Below are 23,848 nucleotides of genomic sequence, written 5' to 3'. Positions count from 1 at the left end.
AAAAACATGATGTACAAAGTAGGGGAATCTTCAAAATATCTTATGCTTTCTTCCTCATCCAACTACATGTGGTTTTTGTCACCTCCTGTACTGGACTAGGGAAGCACTCTTTCTCATTCACCCTCATAGGAAGATGTATCAAACATTAAAAGAGTAAACAACTTCTAATGTGAAATAAGAAAGCTACTGGCTTCCAAAGTGGCAAATACTGGCTTCTGAAGCTAAAATTCTGATTATCAATAACCATGAGTTGAAAGTAGTCTCAATCTCACTAGATACCAGTGAATGCAAATAAAAAAAAATATGATTCTATTTCATGCTTATAATATTAACAAAGATTAAAAAGCATCACAATATTCAGTCAGCAAAGACCAGGAGAAACAAAGTTCTCATTTACAACTGGTGGGAGTGTGCACCAAAATATCCAATCTAGAATTGCTTGGTAAAGCTGAAAATATGCATGCTCGCCAATTCAACACTTCACTCCTGATATGAAATGGAAACTCTTACTCATATGCAATGCTTTTGAATAAGGATGCTCCCGGACATGAAAAACAAAATTGTGGCATACGATATAATATCAAGGAGCAATGAAAGCACAGCATAATAAAATGGAACCCCGCTCAGCTGTCAAAATTAGAGAAGTACATCTACCGTCATTAATACAAACACATCTCAGAAGCAATACAAAATAAATAAGGCAGGTTTCAGAATGGAACTTAGAATAAAGTACCAATTACATAAATTTCCAGGAGCTGGCAAAATAGTCTGTATTTTTTATGAATGCATACAAATGGAGTAAAATACATCGAAATTGTGGAAGATTACTTACACACTGTATGCATGAATGGGAGTGAGGGGCAGGGAACACAGGAGGGAATAAAGAGCACTAGAATGGCCAAGTTTTACTCATTAAAAAAATGCCATAAGCACTTCGCCATCTTCCCTTCTCTTTTCTTTGAAAAATTTCTATTGGCTCTCTTCCCCCTTCTTGACCTCTCCGTTGCCTTCCCTGAGGTGGTAGGGCCAGCAGGACTTAAAGCTGGAACCAGGGAGACCCTGGCGCTGACGAAGGTAACCAGCAGTGAGCAAACAGGTACACCCCCTAGGGAACAGACAGTGAGCAAACAGGTACAGTCCCCAAGGAAAGGCCAGCCAGGTTTCTCTGTCATGGGAGGGAGCTGCATATGTGGAAATGTGAAGGCTACAATAACCCAATGGTGTTGGAATGGAATTGCAAGTACTGATGTGGACTCAAAGTTTCATTACAAATCTGCACAGATGGATACAGAAATAGAGAAGAAACATGGGTGCCTATATACAAATATACAGATAAATGTGAATATGCACACTTGTTTCCTAGCTCTGTCTGCCAAAGTTCTAAGGAGGTTGGCACTACTATCTCTATGCAGATAAAGGACCTGGGACATAAAGAGGTATATAACTTGGCCAAATAAAAAACCTAGGGGCACTTGGGTGGCTCAGTGGTTGAGTGTCTGCCTTCAGTCCAGGTCGTGATCCTGGGGTCCTGGGATTGAGTCCCGCATCAGACTTCCCGCAGGGAGCCTGCTTCTCCCTCTGCCTATGTCTCTACCTCTCCCTAGAATAAATAAATAAAATCCTTAAAAAGAAAAAAAAAGTCAAAAACCTAGTGTGTAGGAAGGTCAGAATTTGAACCCAAGCAGTCTGACCATACAGTCTGACTCCTAAATACTACAATATGCATGTATGTGCTGTGCTGCTACAGGCAAACAATAAACTGTTCTGCCCACCTGGCCAGGACCTGAAATCAATTCCCTCTGCAAGTGTCAATGAGACCTCATACTCCAAACTCCTAAAATGCACATCATTTGCTAGACAGGTAACAATTTATGACTCCCTGGAACAATCAACAAGTAACCAATAAAATCCTCATTGATTCTTTTCATGGCACCCCAAACTGAGCCCGAAGGGACTTCTCGTGACCTGTAGTAGCTGAGAACGTCCCGGTCTTCCTTTTGGCCTTCTTTAGCGTCTTGTGCCAGTTCCCTCACACTCTTGCTGCGGATCTCTTTGTTGCTGTCTCTCCAGAAGAGCCACACCTCCTCTTCATCTTCTCCTGCTTCTAGAGCATTCTCTCCAGTAGAAACACCCTCAAATTCAAAACGAGAAAGAACCAACCTGGAAAATAAGAGAAAGAGGGAAAACTCACTCCATCGAAATACTTGCTGATCCTGGATCAACTGTGGCAATACACTGAAATTTAGCTTCACTTTCAGCAGAAAGACAGAGATGACCATTTTTTGTTCCTCAGCGGCAGGATCACAAAAAGCCAAACATTAACTTCTTCCTATACTTTATGCCAGTGGTTCTCAAGCAAGGTGATTCTATCTCCCTTGCACCCTCTCCAGGAGACCTGTGGCAATGTCGGCAGACATTTGGACATTTTTGTTTGTCACAACTGAACAGGAGGAGTACTACAGGCATCTACTGGGTAGAAACCAAGGATGCTGCTAAACACACAGGACAGTCCCCAAAGACAATTATTCAGGCCCAATATCATATGCTGAAGTTGCATTAGCCTTAAGCCCCTAATTAAGTCATGCATGAGAAACAAACAAACAAAATCGCTAGCTTAGGGCCTAATTGAGTTTGAGGTTTTGTTTTGATTTGTTTTCTAAACACTGGCCTTTATTACCGGCATTGTACTTACCAGGAAAACCGTTCCCTTGCTAAAAATGAATCACTACTATTACCAAAGTTTCTCTGTACCACTAAACACTTTTGAACAGTGATAATTTAAAAAGCTCTTCCCTGCAGTATCTTAATATCATCAATGAGTTACCTCCTTTACATTTTAAAACTAATAATCATACGTTAAGAGCCTTAAGCTCTTAAAATTAAACCAAGTGTGTACAAAATGCTCTCTGGTGAATACACTTAGTTTTAAACCAGTGTGCAAAAGTAAGTATAGAGGAGGCCACTCCAGAAGCAAACTTAATTCCCTTATCCAAGACCTTTGCATTAGACAGATCTCATGCCAGCCTGTCTGACTTCAGACCAAGTCTTCACCCAAAAGGGTGAAGTTCTCTTAGCCAGGAGTGCAGACATCCACTGAACCGTACAAGCTCTATCTAAATCCTTTTCTCATCTGTATCTTAAATCCCAAGACTACTCCCTTCCCCACTCACTTGGTCTCAATTAGGATGTCGGCATTGGTTGGATTCAGCACGGCTTTACATATTAGTTCTTGAGTCACTGGGATCGATTTGTTCATGGACACACAGAGGTCAGAGAGATAATCTAAGAATCTGTCGAGAAAGAGAAAGCAAACAAAACATTTTCTGTAGCCAGAGCGGAGGTTTGGCTCTTGGAGCCTGACTCTTCTTAAGTGGACAGTCCATACCTTGGACAAAAGAAATCAGAGACATTTCAGGTTTGAGTGCCAGCATCTACAGCACCACCAGGAACCCAGTCGCCATAAGAAAAGAAAGAAAGAGGCAGAAGAGGAAAGCAGCCATGACTGGGGCAGATGGTGAAGTGATGAGGCAAAAATGAAAAGAAGGAAGACAAGGAAGACATTCACATAAGGAAGCAGTGGATGGAGGGGGACCAGAGAAGTTAGGAAAGGCTCTGAGGCCTGAGTTGGAATCCCTGTGCTGATTCTCCTTTAGTTATGTTCTGATATGCAGTGTGACTTGGAGAAATTTCTTGACCTTGCTGTATTACACTCTTCTCATCCACAGAAGAGGATAATGTATAACCTCAGAGAACTGTCCTGAAGATTAAATAAGCTAACTCATGTCAAGTGCTGGTTTAGTTCACTCCCTGGTACATGAGAATGCTCCACAAAGCATTATTTATCTTCATGGGTGGGAGGAGTCATTTTGTAACAACACTATCAGCTCTCCAGTGTGATTGTTCACGATATCTATATTATAAGCTATTTCCTACTTCTAAAATGTTGTGGATCTTTTTTTATATATATAAAAAATATTTATTTATTTATTTGAGAAAGAGAGAGAAAGCACGAGCAGGGGAAAGGGCAGAGAGAGAGGGAGAAGCAGACTCCCTGTTGAGCAGGGAGCCCAATGTGGGGCTCGATCCCAGGACCCCAGGATCATGACCTAAGGTGAAGGCAGGTACTAAACCGACTGAGTCACCCAGTTGCCCCAATGTTGTGGATCTGAATCAGGAGAAGAAAAGAGGGAAGAGAGGAAGAAGGTGGGGAGATCTATGAGAATGAGAAATGATAGAATCCTAACATAAAATAAAAACACTCAAGTAACAACTAAGATTGCAAAAAAAAAACTCTTATGATATTTGGGGGAAGTGTTCTAACTGATAATTGGGGGGTACTACATGGTCACTGAGTGGCCAGTGCTATCTGCCATTGACTGAGCATCTGCGAAGTACCAGGTACTTCACATGCATTTATTCTCATTCAATTTTCATAACCATCCATTTAGCATAGAAGGAAATTGAAGCTCAAGGGGAAAGTGAAGGTCACCCAGCTGGTAAATGTTAGAGCTAGGATTCCACCACAGGTCTGTTCTTTCCGCTACTCATCCAAGAGCCTCTCAAGACTGGCCTGAATGACATCTGCCCCTGGCAGCCCTCAAAAAGGAAACCCAGCCCAAAGCACCATGACTGGTTCGGTCAGACACATTCTGCCAATCAGGCCCACCTCCGCCTCACCTGGGCTCCCTGTTCTTTCGCACCAGACTGACAAACGTGTCGATCTCAGCAGCGGTGATGTGTTTTTCCAGGAGTTTTCTGTTATTGTGAAGCAGGGCAGTGATGGTGTCTTCGGCCAACACATCGTAGCCAATCTGTTTCTGCATGAAGCCAAACTGCTTGGCTATGTACTCCTTTTAAGGAAGGAAAGAAAGGTTGACAGAGAGAACAAAAAATATTAAGGTCAACCCAAAACAGGAAAACAGCAACAGTCCCTGATGAGAATGATTGTTTGTAAGGGAAATCCTAGTGGAGCATCTTTCCACAACTTTCTAATCTAGGATAGCAGCTGCAAACTCCCCCACATCCTTCATTTTACTAAACCTGCCACACAAATGTAATTAAGCAAATTATCCTGTATGTACAGATGGGCATTTTAGTAAGTGCACAGTATAAATATTAATGTGGTGACTTATTTTCCTAAAAGGTCAAAAGCTGTTTTTTAGCTCTGATTTTATTACTAATTCAAGAGGATTTAACTGTGCCTTGCTCCTCTATGCTGCTGAATAAATATACTTAAGCCTACCTAGCTATTTAGAACAATATCCCATTCTGTATTCTTTAACTGGGGTGAAAATACATTTTTATAGCCAATGGTAGCAGAAGCAAGTTAGGAATACCTAAGCCAGTCAACCAGATTCATAGAACCTATGACAACATCTCTGGCTTCTCTCTTTGAGGATCAGACATGATGTTCCATAACAATATATGAGGAACTCAGGGAAGCCTCTTAAAGATATTTGCTTCTTTCTATTCAAAAATATTTCCCTTCCCAAGACAATTTGTTTACTGAAAGTTCCAAAAGCCCTTGAAACTTGGCTTAATTTTTTTAAATTAATTCCAAAAACCTAAAGACTACTCAGAGTGTCCACAGTGGACACTGGACACTTTTCAGCCCATGCTCAATAAGGATGCACATTTAGGAATTCACCAGCCCTCAAAGATACACTTATGCCAAGTGGCATAGAATCCATAAATAATAAGCAGAGATAGTCAATGTAGCAGCAGTAAGAGGGAATGGTTTGGTCTTTTCATGTAGAAGCAAAATGTGCTGGCACACACTACAGGCTCCAATGCATCATCATCTGAAGATAGCAGAGAAAGAGAATAAAATCTCTTTGGCACTATTTGAGTATGGTATTGACACATCGCAGGTGGATTTAAAGCAATCAGAGCACCCAAAGACCACCTGTCCAGACTAATGAACACAACATCATAGGTATAGGATACTTTTAATTTCAACAATACCAAAGGCAAAGTCAAAAGCTTAGCAATATTTGCTAACAACGTTATATCTAAAACTTCAGAGCATTGCTTAACACTATCTTCATGAAAAAATATAAAAAACCTTAATTACAGAGAAAAGCTTAAATTTAAAGGCCAGATGTTGTGGCAGTCAAAAGTTTACAAACAAAAGCTTTTTGTAACACAACGCAGAGACTGGGAATCAAGGTTTTCATAAGCATCATCTATGCACCTACAGTACTTTACGTAACCTAGTGTAGGGCCTCTCAACCTCAGCACTACTGACTATCGGGCTGGATAACTATTTGCAGACGGGGATGTCCTGTGCATTCCTGGATATTTAGTAGCATCAGTGGCTTCTACCCACTAGGTGCCAGGAGCACCTCCAAGTTGTGACACTCAAAAGGGTCCCCTGAAATTGTCAAATACTTCCTGGGGGACAATATTAGTCCCAGCTGAGAACTACTAAATGTGGTAACACAGTTCACAAGCTTCCTTAAAATACCAAAGTAATGGGAAACCCCAGAGAGGTTAGAACATTTATTTCATGGGGAGAGGATAACATATATAGTGCCATGACATAGACAAGGACTTAGAATGTCATAAAATATGAGCCAAAATCAAAATAAAGTTACCAGCAGACATGTAGACTATGGAAGGGAGCAGAAAGAAAAGATTCCACTCTTCCTTTAATATAAACCCATGTAATCATTTTCCATAAGGCAATAAAAATGTAATACCAATGCCAAAAGAAAACTCTCATTGAAAGGTGGCTGCAGAAGGGAACTTCTCTGGCATCTTTCTTAAGGACTCTATCTTCTGAGGCTTGCAAAAATTTATTTCCTTTCTAAGCGTGAACTTAATAAACTAATCTCTAGTCATTAAGTAACTATAGATGTGAGACTTAAAACTCATGAGGCGAGTACATGAACTTCAAGGATGAAGCTGCCCATTACTTCCCATCCATCCCGAATACCAACCTGGTTTTTTCTGTAGTCTTGCTGGGAGTGTCTCAGGACCCTGTAGCAGAGCCGGCAGATATGCCTGAATGGGGCATGCCGCTGATCCCCAAGCTCCTCCAGCCGCAGCATGGGGCCATCGCCACAGTCTGTGAATGGGGCTTGTAACAACTTGAAGATCTGATTGTGAGAAGGAAGAATGAATGCTGCCATCATTTACAGAGTTAATGGCTAACCCTTGGTCTTAAACTAATACAACCTCACAGGTGGTGGGACTGCACAGGCAAATCTTTCTAGATCAATATCAATAATCTGAAAATTACACACAATCCATCAACTGAGACTGGCTACTCACTGAATTCAGGCCACCTGGACCTCATTGGTCCTCAAACACTTGCAAGTGTGGTGTGTAGGGCAGTGGTTAAAAGTATAGACTTTGGAATTAGCAAATTTTAAGTTGAACTCACTCCTGCATTATTCCCTGGTGGTATAAAAGCACAGTCAAGGTAGCTTTTGGTTTTCTCATCAGTAAAATGGAAAGAATATCACTGAGTTACAAGGGGGTCTTAAGGATAAAGTAGATAATTATTGTCAGTTGCATAAATATAGTGCTCAGTGAAGGCTTCTGCCATGGAATCTGATCATTCTGGCCCCTCAAGGAATTACCACTGTGGAAATGAGCATTGGCATTAAGCCAAAGGTCTACTCTGGGAGTCATCCCATGGAACAGCTGAACATAATTTATTCTTGGACTGGAAATCCTTGCTGAAACATGATGGAGTTTTAATAAATTTTGTCTATCATCAACTGACAGGAGAAAGGATTCTCAAATCCCAAGTTCCCATGGAGAACTACAGGACTAGTAATGAATAGGTTTCTCCTTGGATTTTAGTGGCCAGGAATTTCTAAGCCAAGTATGTAGCCAATATATAGCTGTAGAGAACTATATGGTATGCATTTCTGTGCACTTCATCTACTCTTGTCACTTACCTCCCTATAATTTATCTTTACACCAGTTTATTTAAATTTATACCAGGTAATACTATCTGTATTTGTCCAGTAAGCCATTTATTCATTCTTTATGGTAAGACTTTGTGATGGTTTATAGAGGTCACTATTTATTAAATACTCCAAATCTTCCCAGACATATGAAATAACCTTAAGGACACAGAGAACTTGTTAGTGTTTTTGACGAAAATGAAGTCGTCAAATGAACACTTCTTGGAGTTCCCAACAGGTAAATTCTCACATGTTGATAGTCAACTAGTATGTTTTCAACTGAACTGAGCTAGGAAGTCATGAAAATTTACAGAGGAATCTTAGATGCTTATTACTAAATGAAAGAACATAGAAGTAAATACTGTATGATTCCAACTATATGACATTCTGGAAAAGGCTAAACTATGATAGCAGTAAAAGGATCAGTGGTTGCCAGGGGTTGAGGGGAATGAGGGATGAATAGGCACAGCACAGAAGATTTTTAGGACAGTGAAAATATTCTGCATAATACTGTAATAATGTATATGTAATTATACATTGGCCTAAACCCAAATAGTAAGTGTACAAACACCAAGAGCAAACCTTAATGTAAACTATAGATTTGGGGGGATTATGATGTGTCAATGCAGGTTTAACAACTGTAACAAATGTACCACTACAGTGGTGACTGTTAATGATAGGTAGGGCTATGCATGTGTGTGGGCAGGAGGTATAAACTTTGTGCTGTCCACTCACTATTGTTATGAACTCAAAACTGCTCTATAAAATCAAGTCTGTTTTCTTGAAAAGTCAGTTGATCAAGCCTTCCAGGTGGGAGCCATCCATGCCCTCTGTAAAAGCAGTGAGCCTACTGATTTCTTACAAAGACTGCAGGTATGTCGCATCTCACAGACCTGCTTGAGGATATTCTGTTCTCTCATCAGCTTCTGCCGCTCCCTGTTGGGCTTGGAGAATACCACTTCAAGTACGTCTTGACCAGAGTTAGTGCCACCAGTGACAAAGTAAACCAAGTCTTCCAGTAGCTTGGTTACAGACCTTAGGGAGAAAGAAGCTATTAGAGATGGGGAACAGTCAACATCCAATAGGTTGGAAGCTTCACCTTAGAAGACTTTAGCCCTGATGAGTCAGTTAAACACAAGCAGATCCATTCTTCCCAATTTCCTTAAACATGACAACCAATTACCAAAAAGAGTAAAATACACACAATACATTATTGTCCACAAAAGGATAACCACCTTCACAAAATATAAGCCATCAAATTTTATTTCAGAGTAACAGTGGCCCCTAACATTTACTTAGGTAGCCTCAGAAGCCAAATTAGAGACAAAGAAAAAAGATGATCTTTTCAACTTTAGAGACTCAAAGAAGTCAATGGGGTTCTTGAAAATCACAAGTAGAAGCCACATATAAAGGCTACGGCCTGTTCCTCTCACATAAAACTGTTCAGAGTTGGCATTTAGTCTTTCTGCAAGCAAGGGATTAAAAAAAATCCAGGGGCTGAGGATGAGTGTGTCTGGTTCTTGTGGGAAGCCTCACCTTCTTTCATTCTGGGTGATGGTGCCTTTCTCCAGCTTCCCAGCTATGGAGCCCAGCACCTTGCTGGCATCATTGGCAAAATCCAGGTCCCGAACCTCAGCAGGAGAAACTGGAACTATGGCAAAAGCTTCCTTATCCTCTTTCACAGGGGAGGTGCCAATCTGAAAAGCAAAATGGTCTTCATGGAACTGTCTTTTGGATTGAGAGAGCAAAACTTCAAACAAGCACTATATTTACGGGACACTGGGCTATCCAAAAAGCTGGAGCTATACCTTGCCGTTAAAATCAACAAGACATAGGAACATATCTGGAAAGAAGTACTTCAAATTACTAACAGTTGTTACCTCTCTAGAGATTCTTACTGTGGGGAAGCCTGAAGCAGAAAATGGGCTCTGGTATCATTTCATGCCTCCATTTATTTATTTATTTGTTTATTTTAAAGATTTTATTTATTTATTTATTTATTTATTTATTTATTTATTTATGAGAGACACAGAGAGAGAGAGGCAGAGACACAGGCAGAGGGAGAAGCAGGCTCCATGCAGGGAGCCCAACATGGGACTCAATCCTGGTCCCCAGGGTCACACCCCGGGCTGAAGGCAGCACCAAACCGCTGAGCCACCCAGGCTACCCCATACCTCCATTTATTAAAGGAAGCGTGTTAAGACTGTTGTAATTTAAAAACATGTTTATAAATACATAAGGAAAAGGCAAATAAGCAAAATGGTAATTACTGACTCAGTATTATAAGGATAGACAATGTACCATTCCTTCAATTTTTCTATATACCTGAAAATGTTCATAAAAATAGAAGAAAAAAATTCCAACAACCTCCCCCATCACTAAAAAAAATTTCACTTTTTAAAAACAAAATCCCTGTGTTTGTGAATTTATGTTCTATGACCCTGGAAAAGGTAGTGAAGGAGAGGTGGGCCTCTGGGAGAGAAATTAAAGGGGCTGAGAGAACTTTTAAAAAAATGTATATTTAAATACACAGAGAGATAAAGAAATAATAAAGATTGGGGAAAGCTGATTAGGTATCTGATACGCCTCAAGGCACAAGCAAACATTCCCTGAGCTAAAATCATCCTTCAAACAGACAAGAAATCCAGACAATTGCTCAATCTTTAGGGCAAAAGCCATGGAATAAAAAGTTCTGGTTATTTCAAAAAGCCTGGGCTTGCTTTAGCCAGGTCCCATGGAGAGAATTCTTTCACTGCATTCAACTTTGTCCATGACCACACACTGGCCAAACCAACAAAACACAGCTCCCTATTCCCCCATCTGTTCTCAAAGGAGCTTTTTCATTAGGGAGCACAAGACCAAAGGAGACAGCCAAGTTCCAGAACTTACTTTAAGCATCACGGGTTTCTCTTCTTCCTTGTCGATGGGGATATTTGTGCTGTGAACCCAGGTATTAGTGCACAGGTGTCTCAGCCGGACATAGGAGTTTCTAAAGGGGAAAAAAAAGAAAAAGGATTTGGAGGACAGGAATTTTTAGGTTCTCTATAGCCCCTGGCCTAAAATATATTCTATCAAAATACAGAGGGATACCAAAATGGTTTTTTGCTACATACACTAGACAATATAGACTAAGGAGAAAATGTCTGCATACTGAGATGTATTCTAATATGCTTACAATAAGAAATCATAATGATTCTAACATTGGAATATGCTGTATTTCTAAATACAAGATCATTCCTATGGAAAAGTATCTCAGAACAAACTGAGCATGAGACAGGGTAATAAAAAGTATTTACCGAGTATATATTAACATGTATCATGAGAGATGATGAAGCAACACTTGAAATTTTCATATGGATCAATAAAGCAAAAAATAAAATTACTAGGATAAAATGAGTTAATATTTAATAATCTTGTGGTAGGGAAAGCCATTGGAAACATTTGGCAACATACTAGGGTCATAAATTTTAAAAGATGGATACACCTTAAAATACAGTTTAAATTTTGTATCTTCCATAAAGAAAAAAAAAATCATGAACAAAGTTTAAAGAGAAAGGACAGACAACCTGGGAAAATGAAAGAATATCACATGGCATATAAAGGTGATTAATCTGCATTTATAAGGAGATCTTTAAAATCAGTAAGAAAAGAACATCAATACTGGAAATGAAAATGAGACAAGAACATAAGCCAGTAATTTAATAAAGCAAAATATAAATGGCCAATAAACTTGGAAGTATACATTCAATCTCCTTTGTATACAATTTATACAAATTAAAACTATATATCATCTTACTGTATCATATTCCAAAGATCTTAGAGACTGACATAACCCAGTATTTATAAGAGCTTAGGGAAATGATCTGTCCTCACTCCTGGTGGGAACACTGGAAGGGAGTCTGGCACTTTATAAAACAAGTACAATGTATATATCTTTTTATCTAGCAATCCCATTTTTAGATTTTTCACTTAAGAGATGACAGTACAAGTACAAATAAAAACAAAGCATTATTTACAATACTGAAAAACTGTAAACAATCCAATGTCTCAATAATGGACGAATTATAGTACATTCACTAGAATACTAGTTATTTTAAATGATTATAATTGATATATACTTGGAAATATATACAAAATATATTCAATGGAAAATGTAAAAATGCCTCATAATTCTATTTATAATAAATTATATACATGTTATTTGTGTGCCCAGAGACCTAAAACTACATAAACAGTAATGTTAACAGTTATCTCTCAATAGTAAATTTTACATAATTTTTGCTTCTTTGCTCTCCATGACACTAACAAATTTTTGTAGTTGTTGTTTTATAGTGAACATGGATAATTTTACCATGTTTTTCAATTTTGCTTTAGGGAAATAGAAATAATGGCTTAGTTCTTGCATCAGGAATCTACCACATTAGTGAGAAAAGATCAATGAACATCAAGCAATAGTAAGTAACAGGAAATGCACATTAAAAAACATTAAGTTGGGAGACAGTCAAGTACTGAAGGACTTTCAGAGGAGGAGATTAATGAGGCTTCAGGAAGTCATGGAAGTTTTTTTTGTTACAGAAAACTTGAGTGAACTCTGAACACTGGTGGGGCTGGGACAGACAAGGGACCATAGAAGTCATTTGTGTTAAGAGGAGTTTAGAGCAATGGTACTGACATGGAAAAGAGGTGGGATGGGGAGAGCATCAGACCAGACATGTATCTTCAGTACATCCTCTCTGCCTTCTGCTTTCCCTCATTCTAACAGCCCTGAACATTATAAATAAGGGCAACCATAGTGATATTTACGTTAACTAGAACAAATATACATGAAAAAACACAAATAAGAAATCTGATAGAGATTTGCAATTCTTTTTTCTTCTGAGTGACTTGCACTCATTTTCTTAATTTCAAATTATAACCAAAGCTTGCAGCTTAGGTTTTTAATGGATAAGTACATTCTATAAAGTTCTAGGTCAAATTATATTTAAGATACAAAGGGCATTCTATCAATTCATCCTAAGTCCCATTCCCAATCCTTAACTCAAAAGCCATGAGATCAGGACAATTATAAAACAGTCACAAAGTTGGATGCTCTCCCAATGTTCATGTAATGCATCTATTTCACGTATATTGCAATTTAATTATCTTATTTAGTATATCCAGGATTTGCTATTATCCTTTTCACATTTTGATTTGGAAAGATTCTTTTTTAAAAAGAAATATTTTATTTACTTATTCATGAGAGAGAGAGAGAGAGAGAGGCAGAAACAAAGGCAGAGAGAGAAACAGGCTCCATGCAAGGAGCCCGTTGTGGGACTCAATCCCAGGACTCCAGGATCACGCCCTGGGCCATAGGCAGGCCCTCAACTGCTGAGCCACCCAGGCGTCGCCTTGTAACCAACCAGTGGCCATCACAAAAATTCCTTTGCTGATACCATTTCAGAGACATTCATTTATCTACTTTCAGACTTCCTGATCTTCAAACAAGCAATATCTAGCACAATGTTAAGATACAGGGAAATGAGTATACTACCCCTAAGGTTTTTTTTTATCCCTCCACAGGACCAATGAATAAGAAGCCCATTTAATTGTGGCTCTTAGGTTGTTGGTCAAAGGCAAGAACAGATAAAAGAAAATTTTAAAGCTAAGACCAAGTTCAAGATCGTAACTGGTAATTAACACTGGTAGACCATATTGGACACTTTTTCCCTGGTGAATACAAGGCTTCCCTTGTTTAAGAGTTCAGAATCCATCTACCTATGGACAACTAGTCCACTGAGAGTTTTCCAACAGAGAAACATAAATGAATTGATGTGGATACAAAAGCAGGGGTCTCTAACCAGCCAAAGCTGCTTGGCCATCTGACCTAAAAGCTTAGGCTTCCCCCTTCCTACAGGATTATGTGAATTTCCAACCCATTGGGGAATATGGCCAACTAGCACCTTACTCTCTTTGCCAAGGGAATAACACGAAGCACCTTCTAATAAAATAAAACAATGTGATATGTCAAATCAAAGGGCTCTGTTCTTTGCTATCCCTAGAAAACTAAAACATTTAGTATGTAATATAACTGTCATTCCTTTGCCTCCTGGGAGCCTAAAGAAATTTATTAAATAATTTCTAGAACAGAGGCCATAACATATGGAAACTTACTTAAACCAAAATGTAATTGTGTTCTACAGACCTATACCTGTCTAGTTAACAAGTCAATGAGAAAGGAAGCTTTTAAAAAGCAATTTACTGGGGTGCATGAGTGGCTCAGTCAGTTGGTCCGACTCTTAATTCGGCTCAGAGTCATGAGATCAAGTCTAACAGTGGGCTCCTCACTCAGCATGGAATCTACTTGAGATTCTCTCTCTCTCTCTCTCTGCCTCTGCCCCTACCTTTGTACTCACACTCTCTCTCTCAAAATTAATAAAAATCTTAAAAAAAAAAAAAAGCAATGTGCCTTACTACAAACAATATTTAAAAGGGATCTCAAAATGCATCAAAGATCTAAGAGTAAAGACCATAAACTATAAAACTCTTAGAAGAAAACATCAGCATGATTGTTTGTGACCTTGGAATGGGCATAGTTTCTTTAGAAACCAAAAGCTTAAGCAATCAAAGAAAAAATAGAAAAACTGGACTTCGACAAAATTAAACATTTTTCTACTTCAATAGATGCCATCTAGGAAGTGAAAAAACAACCTAGACAATGGGAGAAAATTCTTGCAAATCATATATTTGGTAAGGGATTTATATCTAAAATAAAGAACACTTAAAACTCAGTAATAAAAGGACAATTCAATTTTTTAAATGGGAAAAATTCTAAGATAATACATGAGTGGCCAATAAGCACATGAAAAGATGATGAACCTCATTAGGCATCACAGAAATGCAAATCAAAATCACAATGACATGTTGCTTCACACTTATCAGGATTGTTCACATAAAAAAAGACAGTGACAAAAAAAAACAAAAACAAAAAAAAAAGACAGTGACAAGTATTGGTGAGAATGTAGAGAAACTGGAACTCTCACATACAAGAGGTGGGAATGTAAAATGGTGCATCCATGTTGAAAAACAGTCTAGCAATTCCTCAAAAGGTTAGATAGAGTTACTATATAACACAGCATTCCACTCCTAGGTATACAACCAAGAGAATGAAAACTTATGTCCCCTCCAAAAATGTGTACACAAATGTTCACAGCAGCGTAATAGCAAAAAAGGGCTAACAACCCAACTGGCCATCAAGTAGAAACTCGATGAATATATGGTGCTCTACTGGCTTAGTCAGTAGAGCAAGCAATTCTTAATCCTGGGGTCATGAGTTCAAGCCCTATGTTGGGAAATAAACAGATAGATAGATAGATAGATAGATAGATAGATAGATAAATAAGCAAGCAAGCTTTTTAAAGGATGGGTATTAACCCTCCTTTAAAAAAAATAAGAAAAAATAATTGGATAAATACAATGTGGTATAGCAACACAATGGAATATTATTCAGCAATAAGATAAAAAGAAGTACTAATACATGCTATAAACATGGATGAATCTTAAAAATACTAAATGAAATAAGCCAGTCACAAAGGACCACACATTACATGATTCCATTTATGTGAAATGTCCAGAAAGGGCAAATCAATAAAGACAGGACACAGGTGAGTCTAAGGATGGAGGTGGAGCATGGAAAAATAAGAGTAACAGAGAAAAGGGATGATGTTCTTTTTCGTGAAAAATGTCCTACAATTCTGATGATAGGTGCCTAACTCTGCTCGCTCATATACTAAAAGCCAATGAATTGAGACTTTAGGTGAATTGTACGGCATATGATTTCTCTCTCAACAAATCTGTTACTTAAAAAAAAAAAAAAGGCAGTCTAAATTAGGGGTTCCAAACCTGGAGAATGCAAAGCTGGGCACATACTTGGGATTTTCTAGAGAAATATCTATAGCTTTCCCCAGATACTCATAGAATTCACAACCTCACAGAGTTTAAGAATCAAGTGGCCTTTTTACTGTATCACAATGAAAAGCCTCCTTGCAATGTAAAATGCTCTTCTGTGTGGACACTGGCCTCCGTTCATCGCCCTGACAGCATAAGAGAAGGTTCTCCTCCGCTCCTGATAGTACCCACACTGCACTTACCAGTATCACCAACACGTTGAACAGGGAATTGGCAATGACATACATGAATAATGAAACACAAAATGATACTCAGTGAGATGGGCCATGTGTTAAACCTACAAATGCCACGGAGGTCACTGCTAGCCAATGCTGTGTGGAAGAGTCAGAATTGCCCCCAACTACCCTGTCTGTCTTCAGCATTTAAGATTATGGGCTCTGCAAAGGGATTAGCTGATGTGTGATAAGTTGCTTGAACTCCAAGCTTCAGTCTCTTTATCTATAAGAAGGGGCAAATAGTAATACCTAACTCACAGAGAGTTTTGTGAAGATGACATAATATAACACAAATAAAAGTACTTAGCACTGAATATGGCATGTAGTTAAGCACTCAATAAATGTAAGCCATTATTAATAATATTGCTGCAGATTGTGGTGTTAAGCATGAGCTTTGACCCCTTTCAGAATCCAGTTATTCCCTCTATCAAAATAGATTCTTATGCAATCAAACTAAGAGTCAAATTTAACAAAATAACTAAAGGACACTGGTCTGACTTCTCAATACTTTACTACATACTCAGTGAACTGCAAATATTCCATTTTACAGAATTTCTTAACAACTGTTTATTCAGTTGACTAAGAGAACTCTCAAGTTTGGAAATGAGGATGTGAGTAGAGGAAACTAGAAATGTGGAGCTCCTTGAGCTTATGGTTTGATTTATTTACCAAAATAATGTACTTCTTATTCAACTTCAGGGAACTTATAAATAAATGAGTCATTAAAAAACCAGATGCCATTCCAATGGGCGACCAGAACAAATTCTTTACAAAAGCTTCAAGAAAGGCAGTGATGATTTGGATTCCAAGAAGCCCAGCCAAGACACATATACCAGCTCTGACCCCCTCAGGATAAGCCATTTTAGAACCATACCTTGGGACAAGGCTATCACCTCCACGAAGAGTGGTGGGGTCTAGCTCAAAAATGGAGGAGATGTCATTGCCTTCAGGCACAGAGACCAGGGAGTAGACCATCTTTTCTTGGGCATTTCGCAACCTGCTTCGAGAGGCGTCCTGATCAGGGTCCACCTGAGGAGGAAAAGTCATAAATCATGGATTCTGCACGCCAGATCCTCCACTCACTACAATCACTGCACAGTCCACAGGAACAGGAAAGAAACAATAGTGAACATCAGCAGTTGGCAGGAAAAGAACCATAGTTTCAGAGCAATCATAAAAGATGATAATCGGCCACCCATGCCAAGAATATTTACACTCTACCTCCTTGTGTTGCAATAAAAATGTTTAAACAATGCAGGGTTACAGTAACAGATGTCCATGGAAAGAGAGCTATATAGGTGATGAAGAAGTCCGTATAGCTACATCCATCTGCAGTAGTTGGAAGAGAAAAGAAGCACTTTGAGAAAACTCATCCTGTGGATCTGGTTATGGGTCATTGTGTTAATCTACAGTTAAATTGTCTAGCAATAATATGATACAGCTACTTCCCAGGAGAAAAAGTAAAATAAGCCTGAATCCAAGTGTTCATAAGCAGAGATCCCAGTGTGGCCAAGAAAAATATTTGAGAAGTCAGACTAGCCCTGAAAAAAATGTTTGTAATTAATCAAGGAGCACTGCCGATGACAATTCAGGGAAAAGGGGGCCTCTCTTGCTATGTAAGGGATTTGGCAGAGGCTGAAGAAAATCCCTGACAGTTAAGACTAATGACCAATGACGAAAGCTTTCCTGAGAAACTATAAAAACACATTCTAGGCTCCGGAGCCCATCTGCCTGAGCAGATTTAAGCAGCATGCTTAGACTGTCACGTCCTCTCATAGGCTTTGCAAGGTGTCTCCTAGCACTGTGACTCTATGTGGGATTATTTTTAATTTTTTATGTCTTTGCAAGAAGACAACATCCACCTGTATCTACTGGGGAAATCACATTTTCTTTGTCAAAAACTTGCTTTGCTTGGCTGAAGCACTGACTCCTTTCCAAACGGGGACTGGATAAAAGGAAATCAATTTAGAAGGCAAAGGAGAGAGCATGAGAGAATTTAATTCCAGGGCCCCACATCTAAGATTACAGGCAATAGTCTGCTCTAAGAGTTCATCAGCAGCCCCAATTTTTCTCTGAGAAAAGAAAGAAGGGAGTACAGGTAGGGAAAGGGAGGGGTGAGAGGTTGGGAGAGAGGAAGGGAGGGGATAGAGAGAGAGGGACAGGGGGGAGAAAAAGAGGGAGAGAAGAGAGAGGGTGGGGAGAGAGACAGAGAGAAGGGAGAAAAAAAGAAAATACAAACGGTTCTTTTAATATCTCCCAAAGCTCTGTGTCCTCTACCCTATGCCCTCTCTTCTAATACCTTTCTAACACTACCTAAACAAACCTACAACTTGTTGTTCTATCTACACTCAAGTATGAAGTAAATGGAGAGCACAAATATCTCAGTTCAAGAAAAAGATCTGTCCTCTTCTAACTATTCTGACCTGCAAAGTCTTCCACACACCACTTTTAAAATAAGATCTAACCTGATTCTAGTTTGAGACACCTAGTTCAGCTACAGGCTGGCAGTTCAATTTCCGACCTTTTTTTTAGTGTTCGGCCAGGAACACTAAAGAAAAATTAAAATTGCATGGAGTGTCTGTATCTGGACCTGCGACTGAGCACTTCATGTTCTTTATGTGCAGTCGGCGTTTGCCACCTAGTGGGAGGAAAGGCACACGTACAAAAGCCTTCCAGACAAGAGACAACTTGTGGTTGTCCTTCCTCTCCCTCTGGCATCAAGCATGTGGCTCATGGGCGCTGCTACGTTGAGAACAACAAGCTGAACAAGCTAAGTGGGATTCCAGGCAAAGATTCCTACAAGCACTAAGAGCCAGTCTCAGGGACGTACATGACCCATAAGCAGAACAAAGTTTCCACACTCCAGCTTTTCCCACCACCATGGCATGAAGAAGCATGAAAAAATAGAAAGATGACTGAACTCTGAGAGAACCAAGACATGTGATGAGTTAGGACCACTCTCTGGTTCCTAATCGGTTCAACAAAGATCATAAAACCTCCCCTAACTCCTTTCACACAGCTGCTGTGCAGATTAGATGAACTCATGGATTTAAAGACATGAAAAATGCTACTGATCATATGCAGATGACACAAATGCTACTTACTAAGAGCTTACTATAGGCCACATCTTACACACCACACCTCACTTCATCCCATCAATGAGCATATTTGCCACTTTTACAGAGGAGGGAATCGAGAGCCACAGAGGGGAAGTAGCTCATTTAGTCACATAGCTCATTCAAGGGTGGCTCTGCTACTTATTTACACCCAGGTCTGCCTCTTTTCCCTGCCTTGCTTTTAATGACTATGTTCTTCTTTCTGCACTCTGAATGCCAGACCTTCCCTCATTCATCAACAGGCCAGGAGAGCAGCCCTCTTCCTCACAAAGCTCAAGGTACAAATGGACATCAGCTCTCAGTGACAGAAGCCACAACTCTCCTTCCAAGGTATTTCCGAGAGGTGACCTACTCTGTGTTACAACCCAGACAGCAGTGCTAATACCATTAGATACAAGTCACAAAGAGGCAGTTTTCTCCCAAAATAAAGAAGGTGCAAGGACAAGAACTGCCTGATGAAAAATGATGCCCCTGCCAGTATAAGCCCCTGAAAACCAGCCATATGAACACTATGCACAGATGTTGGGCAAAGATTTCCCTGCACATTGGCAAGAAGTTGGAGCAAGTCAGTGCTCTTGACCTTCCAGTCCGTGTGGAAGGGTAGCTTTCAAAATGAGTTCTGGAAGAGAGGGTGAGGAAGATGAAAGGAAGGAGCAGGACCCTCAGCTCCTACCTCAAGAATCAAGAAAGAGATGAACTCCCGCAGCAAGTTCAGGAACTCATAACGTGAAGCTCTCAGCTAGAACCCCTCTTCGTTCCTTCCAAAGCTAACATTCTTTCCAAACCCAACTGCAAGGTTTATCCTTCCCACAGAATTCAGACTTTCCAAAGGTAACTGCATTCTGTATTGTCTCCACCCCAATCCCTTTATTAATGGATCCACTTTAAAGCCTGTCAGTTCTTTCAAAACCCTCTACCTGATAAAAGGAATGGCCTCAATATCATCTACCATATTCACCATAGATGATCACATGAACACACAACGTCAAACAGAGTAGCAACTATTTGCATTTTTTTAAAATCCTAGACCAGAATGAAGCACTACACAAGATACTTATTATTTCCATGTAATATAACCACTGCCCTCTTTAACCCACAGTTGTGGACAATTCAACACTCAAGTGCCTCCAAAGCAGCATTAATGGGCAATACGGCCTCTAAAGAAAGATCTAGCTGCTATTACATTCCAAACCACATTATAAAGTCTATTTCTGAGTTTGCAGAAAGCAAGGACAGATGGTTAGACAATTCAGTGTCTAATCAGATGTCAGGAACACCACGCCTCATGCGTTATCTCCATCATCCAAATGACACTATCCAACTCACACTCATTCCCTGAAAAAATCTGGGTGAGGTTGAGGTCAACAGCAATAGGATATTCATTTGTAAAAGGCCGACTTCTAAAGGGCCATCTCTGTCTCTAGCCTAGGGGCATTCCAAGAGATACCATCAACTTCTACAACTTAAAGGTGAAGACCCCTTGAATAAGCATACCGAAAGAGCATCATCACTGACAGTCTTAGACCAATCAGAACACAGGGAGACATGACTGCCCTCAAGGGAAACATAGAAGACCCTCTTTTAAGGCATCCTAAGATTTCCCCTTCCCCAGTGCTCAACGATGAGTGGTAGTTTCTTAAAATGGGGTTCCAGATCATTTGACCTCACCCTACCAGATGGAGACAAGAAGGCTCTTGCTCATACTTACTGAGGGCTGAAACTCCAGGCATTCTTCCTCAAAGTCAGGGTCTACCTGATGAAAAAGAATCATTAGGAAATTAAAACATCCATTGATTACTCCAGGACTCGGCCCCACTTGCAGGAGACTTCAAGGCCTACGAACATCTCTGAATAGCTAAAAACTTGTCCCTTCCCTCTGTTCATGAAACCAGCATGCCACAACACACACATGAGTACAACACACATGGAATGGTCTACCAGTTACCAGACGACGGCTCTCAAGTGTCGACAGAAGAACACAATGAATTCACTAACAAAGCAACAGTTAAAACCCTGAGATAAATAAAAGATCAGTATCCAGTCATTAATAATCCTGCTTAGTTTTAGGTAGAAATTAAAAAAAAAAATGTGTGGCCTCCAGCAAGAGTTACACTCGCTTCAGAACATAACAAATAATGTAACCACTTTGGCAAACCATGTAATTGACATTTCTCGCAGCTGGTTAGCTGGGTCCATAATTCTTTAAGGCTTCATTTTAAATTTCAACTTAGTCTTGACCTTTGGTTCTTAAGTATTTTGAAATCATCAGTTCTTACAAGTATCAGGCATCCTGGGGGTTTAGTACATTTAGCTTTGGCCTTCTTTGGGGTCAGCTGCAGAAGTGATACTGGCATCCACACATCACCTTGAATATCTCTGAGCCATCCCACAGTGGAACCAGACCATGAGAGGTATCTTTTCATGTACAACTAGAATCTGACATGAAAATGTAGCGTACATCTTCTAGCAGATAAGAGTAAAACTCAGCATCTGTCACACAGTATGATGTGTCACACAGTATGATGGCTCCTTAATTTAACACAAAAAGTAAAAAAGTAAATTCTTCCTGTCCTTCAGTATTTAGTCTTGCCTTTCCTCAAAAACCCTTTATAGACATTAAAGGTAAAGTAATTTCCTTGATTTTTGGGATATCTGCAAGTAAAAGATAAGACCTTGTCTATTCCACTAGTGCTCTGAGAACCAGAATACTTTATAAAGTTGTGTAATTTTTTATGTGTCTTAGTGCTTCTGGCTTTACATACCATGTTTCACTAAAGCTGAGTCTTGGATATTCATATTAGGACAAGGACTGGTAGATAAGATGTGGGGAGAGGAAAAAAATGTGGGGAGAGCAAAATGCAAAAGCAAAAATTTCTCTAATTCTAAATCCCAGATTAGCATTCTTTACTTTTTTTCTTTTTAAATCTACTCTCTAACAACTTTCAAATATACAGTATAATTAACTATAGTCATTATGCTGTACATTACATTCCCATCATAGTTATTATTTTCAAATATATTTTCTCCCCACATCTTAATTGGAATCCCTGTGAAGTACTAAAATGTGTTAATCATCTTTACTTTTTCTTTTCTATAAGCAGGGAAATGAGGCAAGAGGAAACAGAAAAGGAAGGAAAAGCAAGGTAACTGAGCATCTAAATTCCCAATGGCCACAGGTAAATGAAGAAAAAGGAATGTGTCAGCCTTAAAAGAGAAAGACATAGAAGCTGCTACTTACCTCTGCTGCTAAGTAATGCCCTGTAGCAAGATGCTTGAAACGGAAGAGGCTGTTCCAATATCCTGCTCCACCCCGACATGGGTCATGTTGGACTACCTGCAAGAGGAAGAGAGGTTAACAAGAGTGGAAGAAGTGTCAACCCATATTAAAATAACACTGAGACTTCATACATAAGTCATAGTTCAGGAGTGATATTTCCTAGCTGAAATAAATCAGTATCTTCCAACAAAGCCATTGTAAGTATCATACATAATGTCAGAGCTCCAACATATGGAAGTACTATGTTTCTCCAAAGAAGAAATAGTCTCCCAATTAATATGAAATGGCTGGGGAAAAAATGGCTAAAAAGTTGAATGTTTTTCAGATTATTTGCTTTAATCATAATAAAGTAGAAGTTAGGATTCTACAACTCATCCATGAAAAGACATGACAAATAAAATGAAATTTCAGAGGAAACTATGAAAGCATTCTATACTTATACTAGTGCTGAAACACAAAGATAAGCCAGTGCTCTGAAACTTAAAACTCACAGAGCCTGGGCCAATTTATCATAAAAATATATGTAATTTCAGCTTCTTCATGATGGAATAACTGGCACTGGTAATTGGTGCCATGAACAATTAGACACAGCACAAAATATATGAACTTGCTTTAGATAACTAGAAAACTAGATAAAATATAGGAAACAACTTTGTTCAGATGTTGGACAATAGGCAGTACACAATTGTGATCTCTGAGAAAAGGGAACAAAGTGATCTTCATGGTTATTACAGCTTTCTGCCTTGAGGTCCTCTCTGGATGGTACAACTGGGAAGGAGAATCCAAGAAAACAACACTGGTTTGAGTTGAGGAGATATGTCAGAATTTAGGGAGACTGAGGTGGCTGTATTTTTGGGAGCACAATACAGAACTACTCAGAAAAAAAGCTCCAGATGTCTACACAGGGGCCTCCTTGAGTCTTTGGTTGAATACCAAGTTGCATATATGTTAGGTAAGACCACACAAGACCAAATGAAGAATGACAGGGAAGCTGTGAGCTCAATGTTCTCATTGCTCACTTGGGACTGGAAGATGCTCTGAGAGATTCCATAGAACACTTGGGGCATTCAGGAAAAATGTCAAAAAGAGTTACACCTTAATAATGAGACAATCTAGCTCTAAGAAAAAAGACTGTAACACACTTGACTTAACAAGTGTTTAAGATAAGTGCTAAAGCATCAAACTAATTCATAAGTAACTCTACTGACAAAACAAAACTCAAAACTCTTTAAAGGAAAGCAACAGAATATAGACACTCCAGAGTAGCACCACAATGTTCAGCAAATATCCAGCACTGGACAGATAAGAATCAGGAAAATGTGACCCATAAATGTGACGATGGTCACTGTCAGACAATATTAAATGATCCAGCGTGTC

At 39.3% G+C, this 23,848-nt stretch overlaps 1 protein-coding gene across 10 annotated transcripts in view; it reads right to left on the bottom strand.

Moving 5' to 3' along the window:
• Window positions 1–23,848, bottom strand: part of ITPR1 (inositol 1,4,5-trisphosphate receptor type 1) — a 319,907-nt gene that overhangs the window by 160,233 nt on the left and 135,826 nt on the right. For 7 of the 10 annotated variants that reach the window (XM_041762303.1, XM_041762300.1, XM_041762301.1 and 4 more), the window contains exons 11-20: window positions 22,433–22,528; window positions 20,903–20,947; window positions 16,953–17,107; window positions 10,809–10,908; window positions 9,456–9,616; window positions 8,813–8,954; window positions 6,942–7,100; window positions 4,678–4,850; window positions 3,171–3,290; window positions 1,966–2,160 (exon numbers count right to left, since the gene is read on the bottom strand). In XM_041762303.1, the coding sequence (XP_041618237.1) occupies window positions 1,966–2,160; window positions 3,171–3,290; window positions 4,678–4,850; window positions 6,942–7,100; window positions 8,813–8,954; window positions 9,456–9,616; window positions 10,809–10,908; window positions 16,953–17,107; window positions 20,903–20,947; window positions 22,433–22,528 (1,346 nt within the window). The remainder of the gene's footprint in view (window positions 1–1,965; window positions 2,161–3,170; window positions 3,291–4,677; window positions 4,851–6,941; window positions 7,101–8,812; window positions 8,955–9,455; window positions 9,617–10,808; window positions 10,909–16,952; window positions 17,108–20,902; window positions 20,948–22,432; window positions 22,529–23,848) is intronic. The other 3 variants (XM_041762302.1, XM_041762308.1, XM_041762309.1) reach the window with 1 other exon arrangement.

Source organism: Vulpes lagopus, chromosome 7 (assembly GCF_018345385.1).
Source record: "Vulpes lagopus strain Blue_001 chromosome 7, ASM1834538v1, whole genome shotgun sequence".
Classification (NCBI taxonomy): Eukaryota; Metazoa; Chordata; class Mammalia; order Carnivora; family Canidae; genus Vulpes; species Vulpes lagopus.
This window is presented reverse-complemented; position numbering and strand designations above follow the sequence as displayed.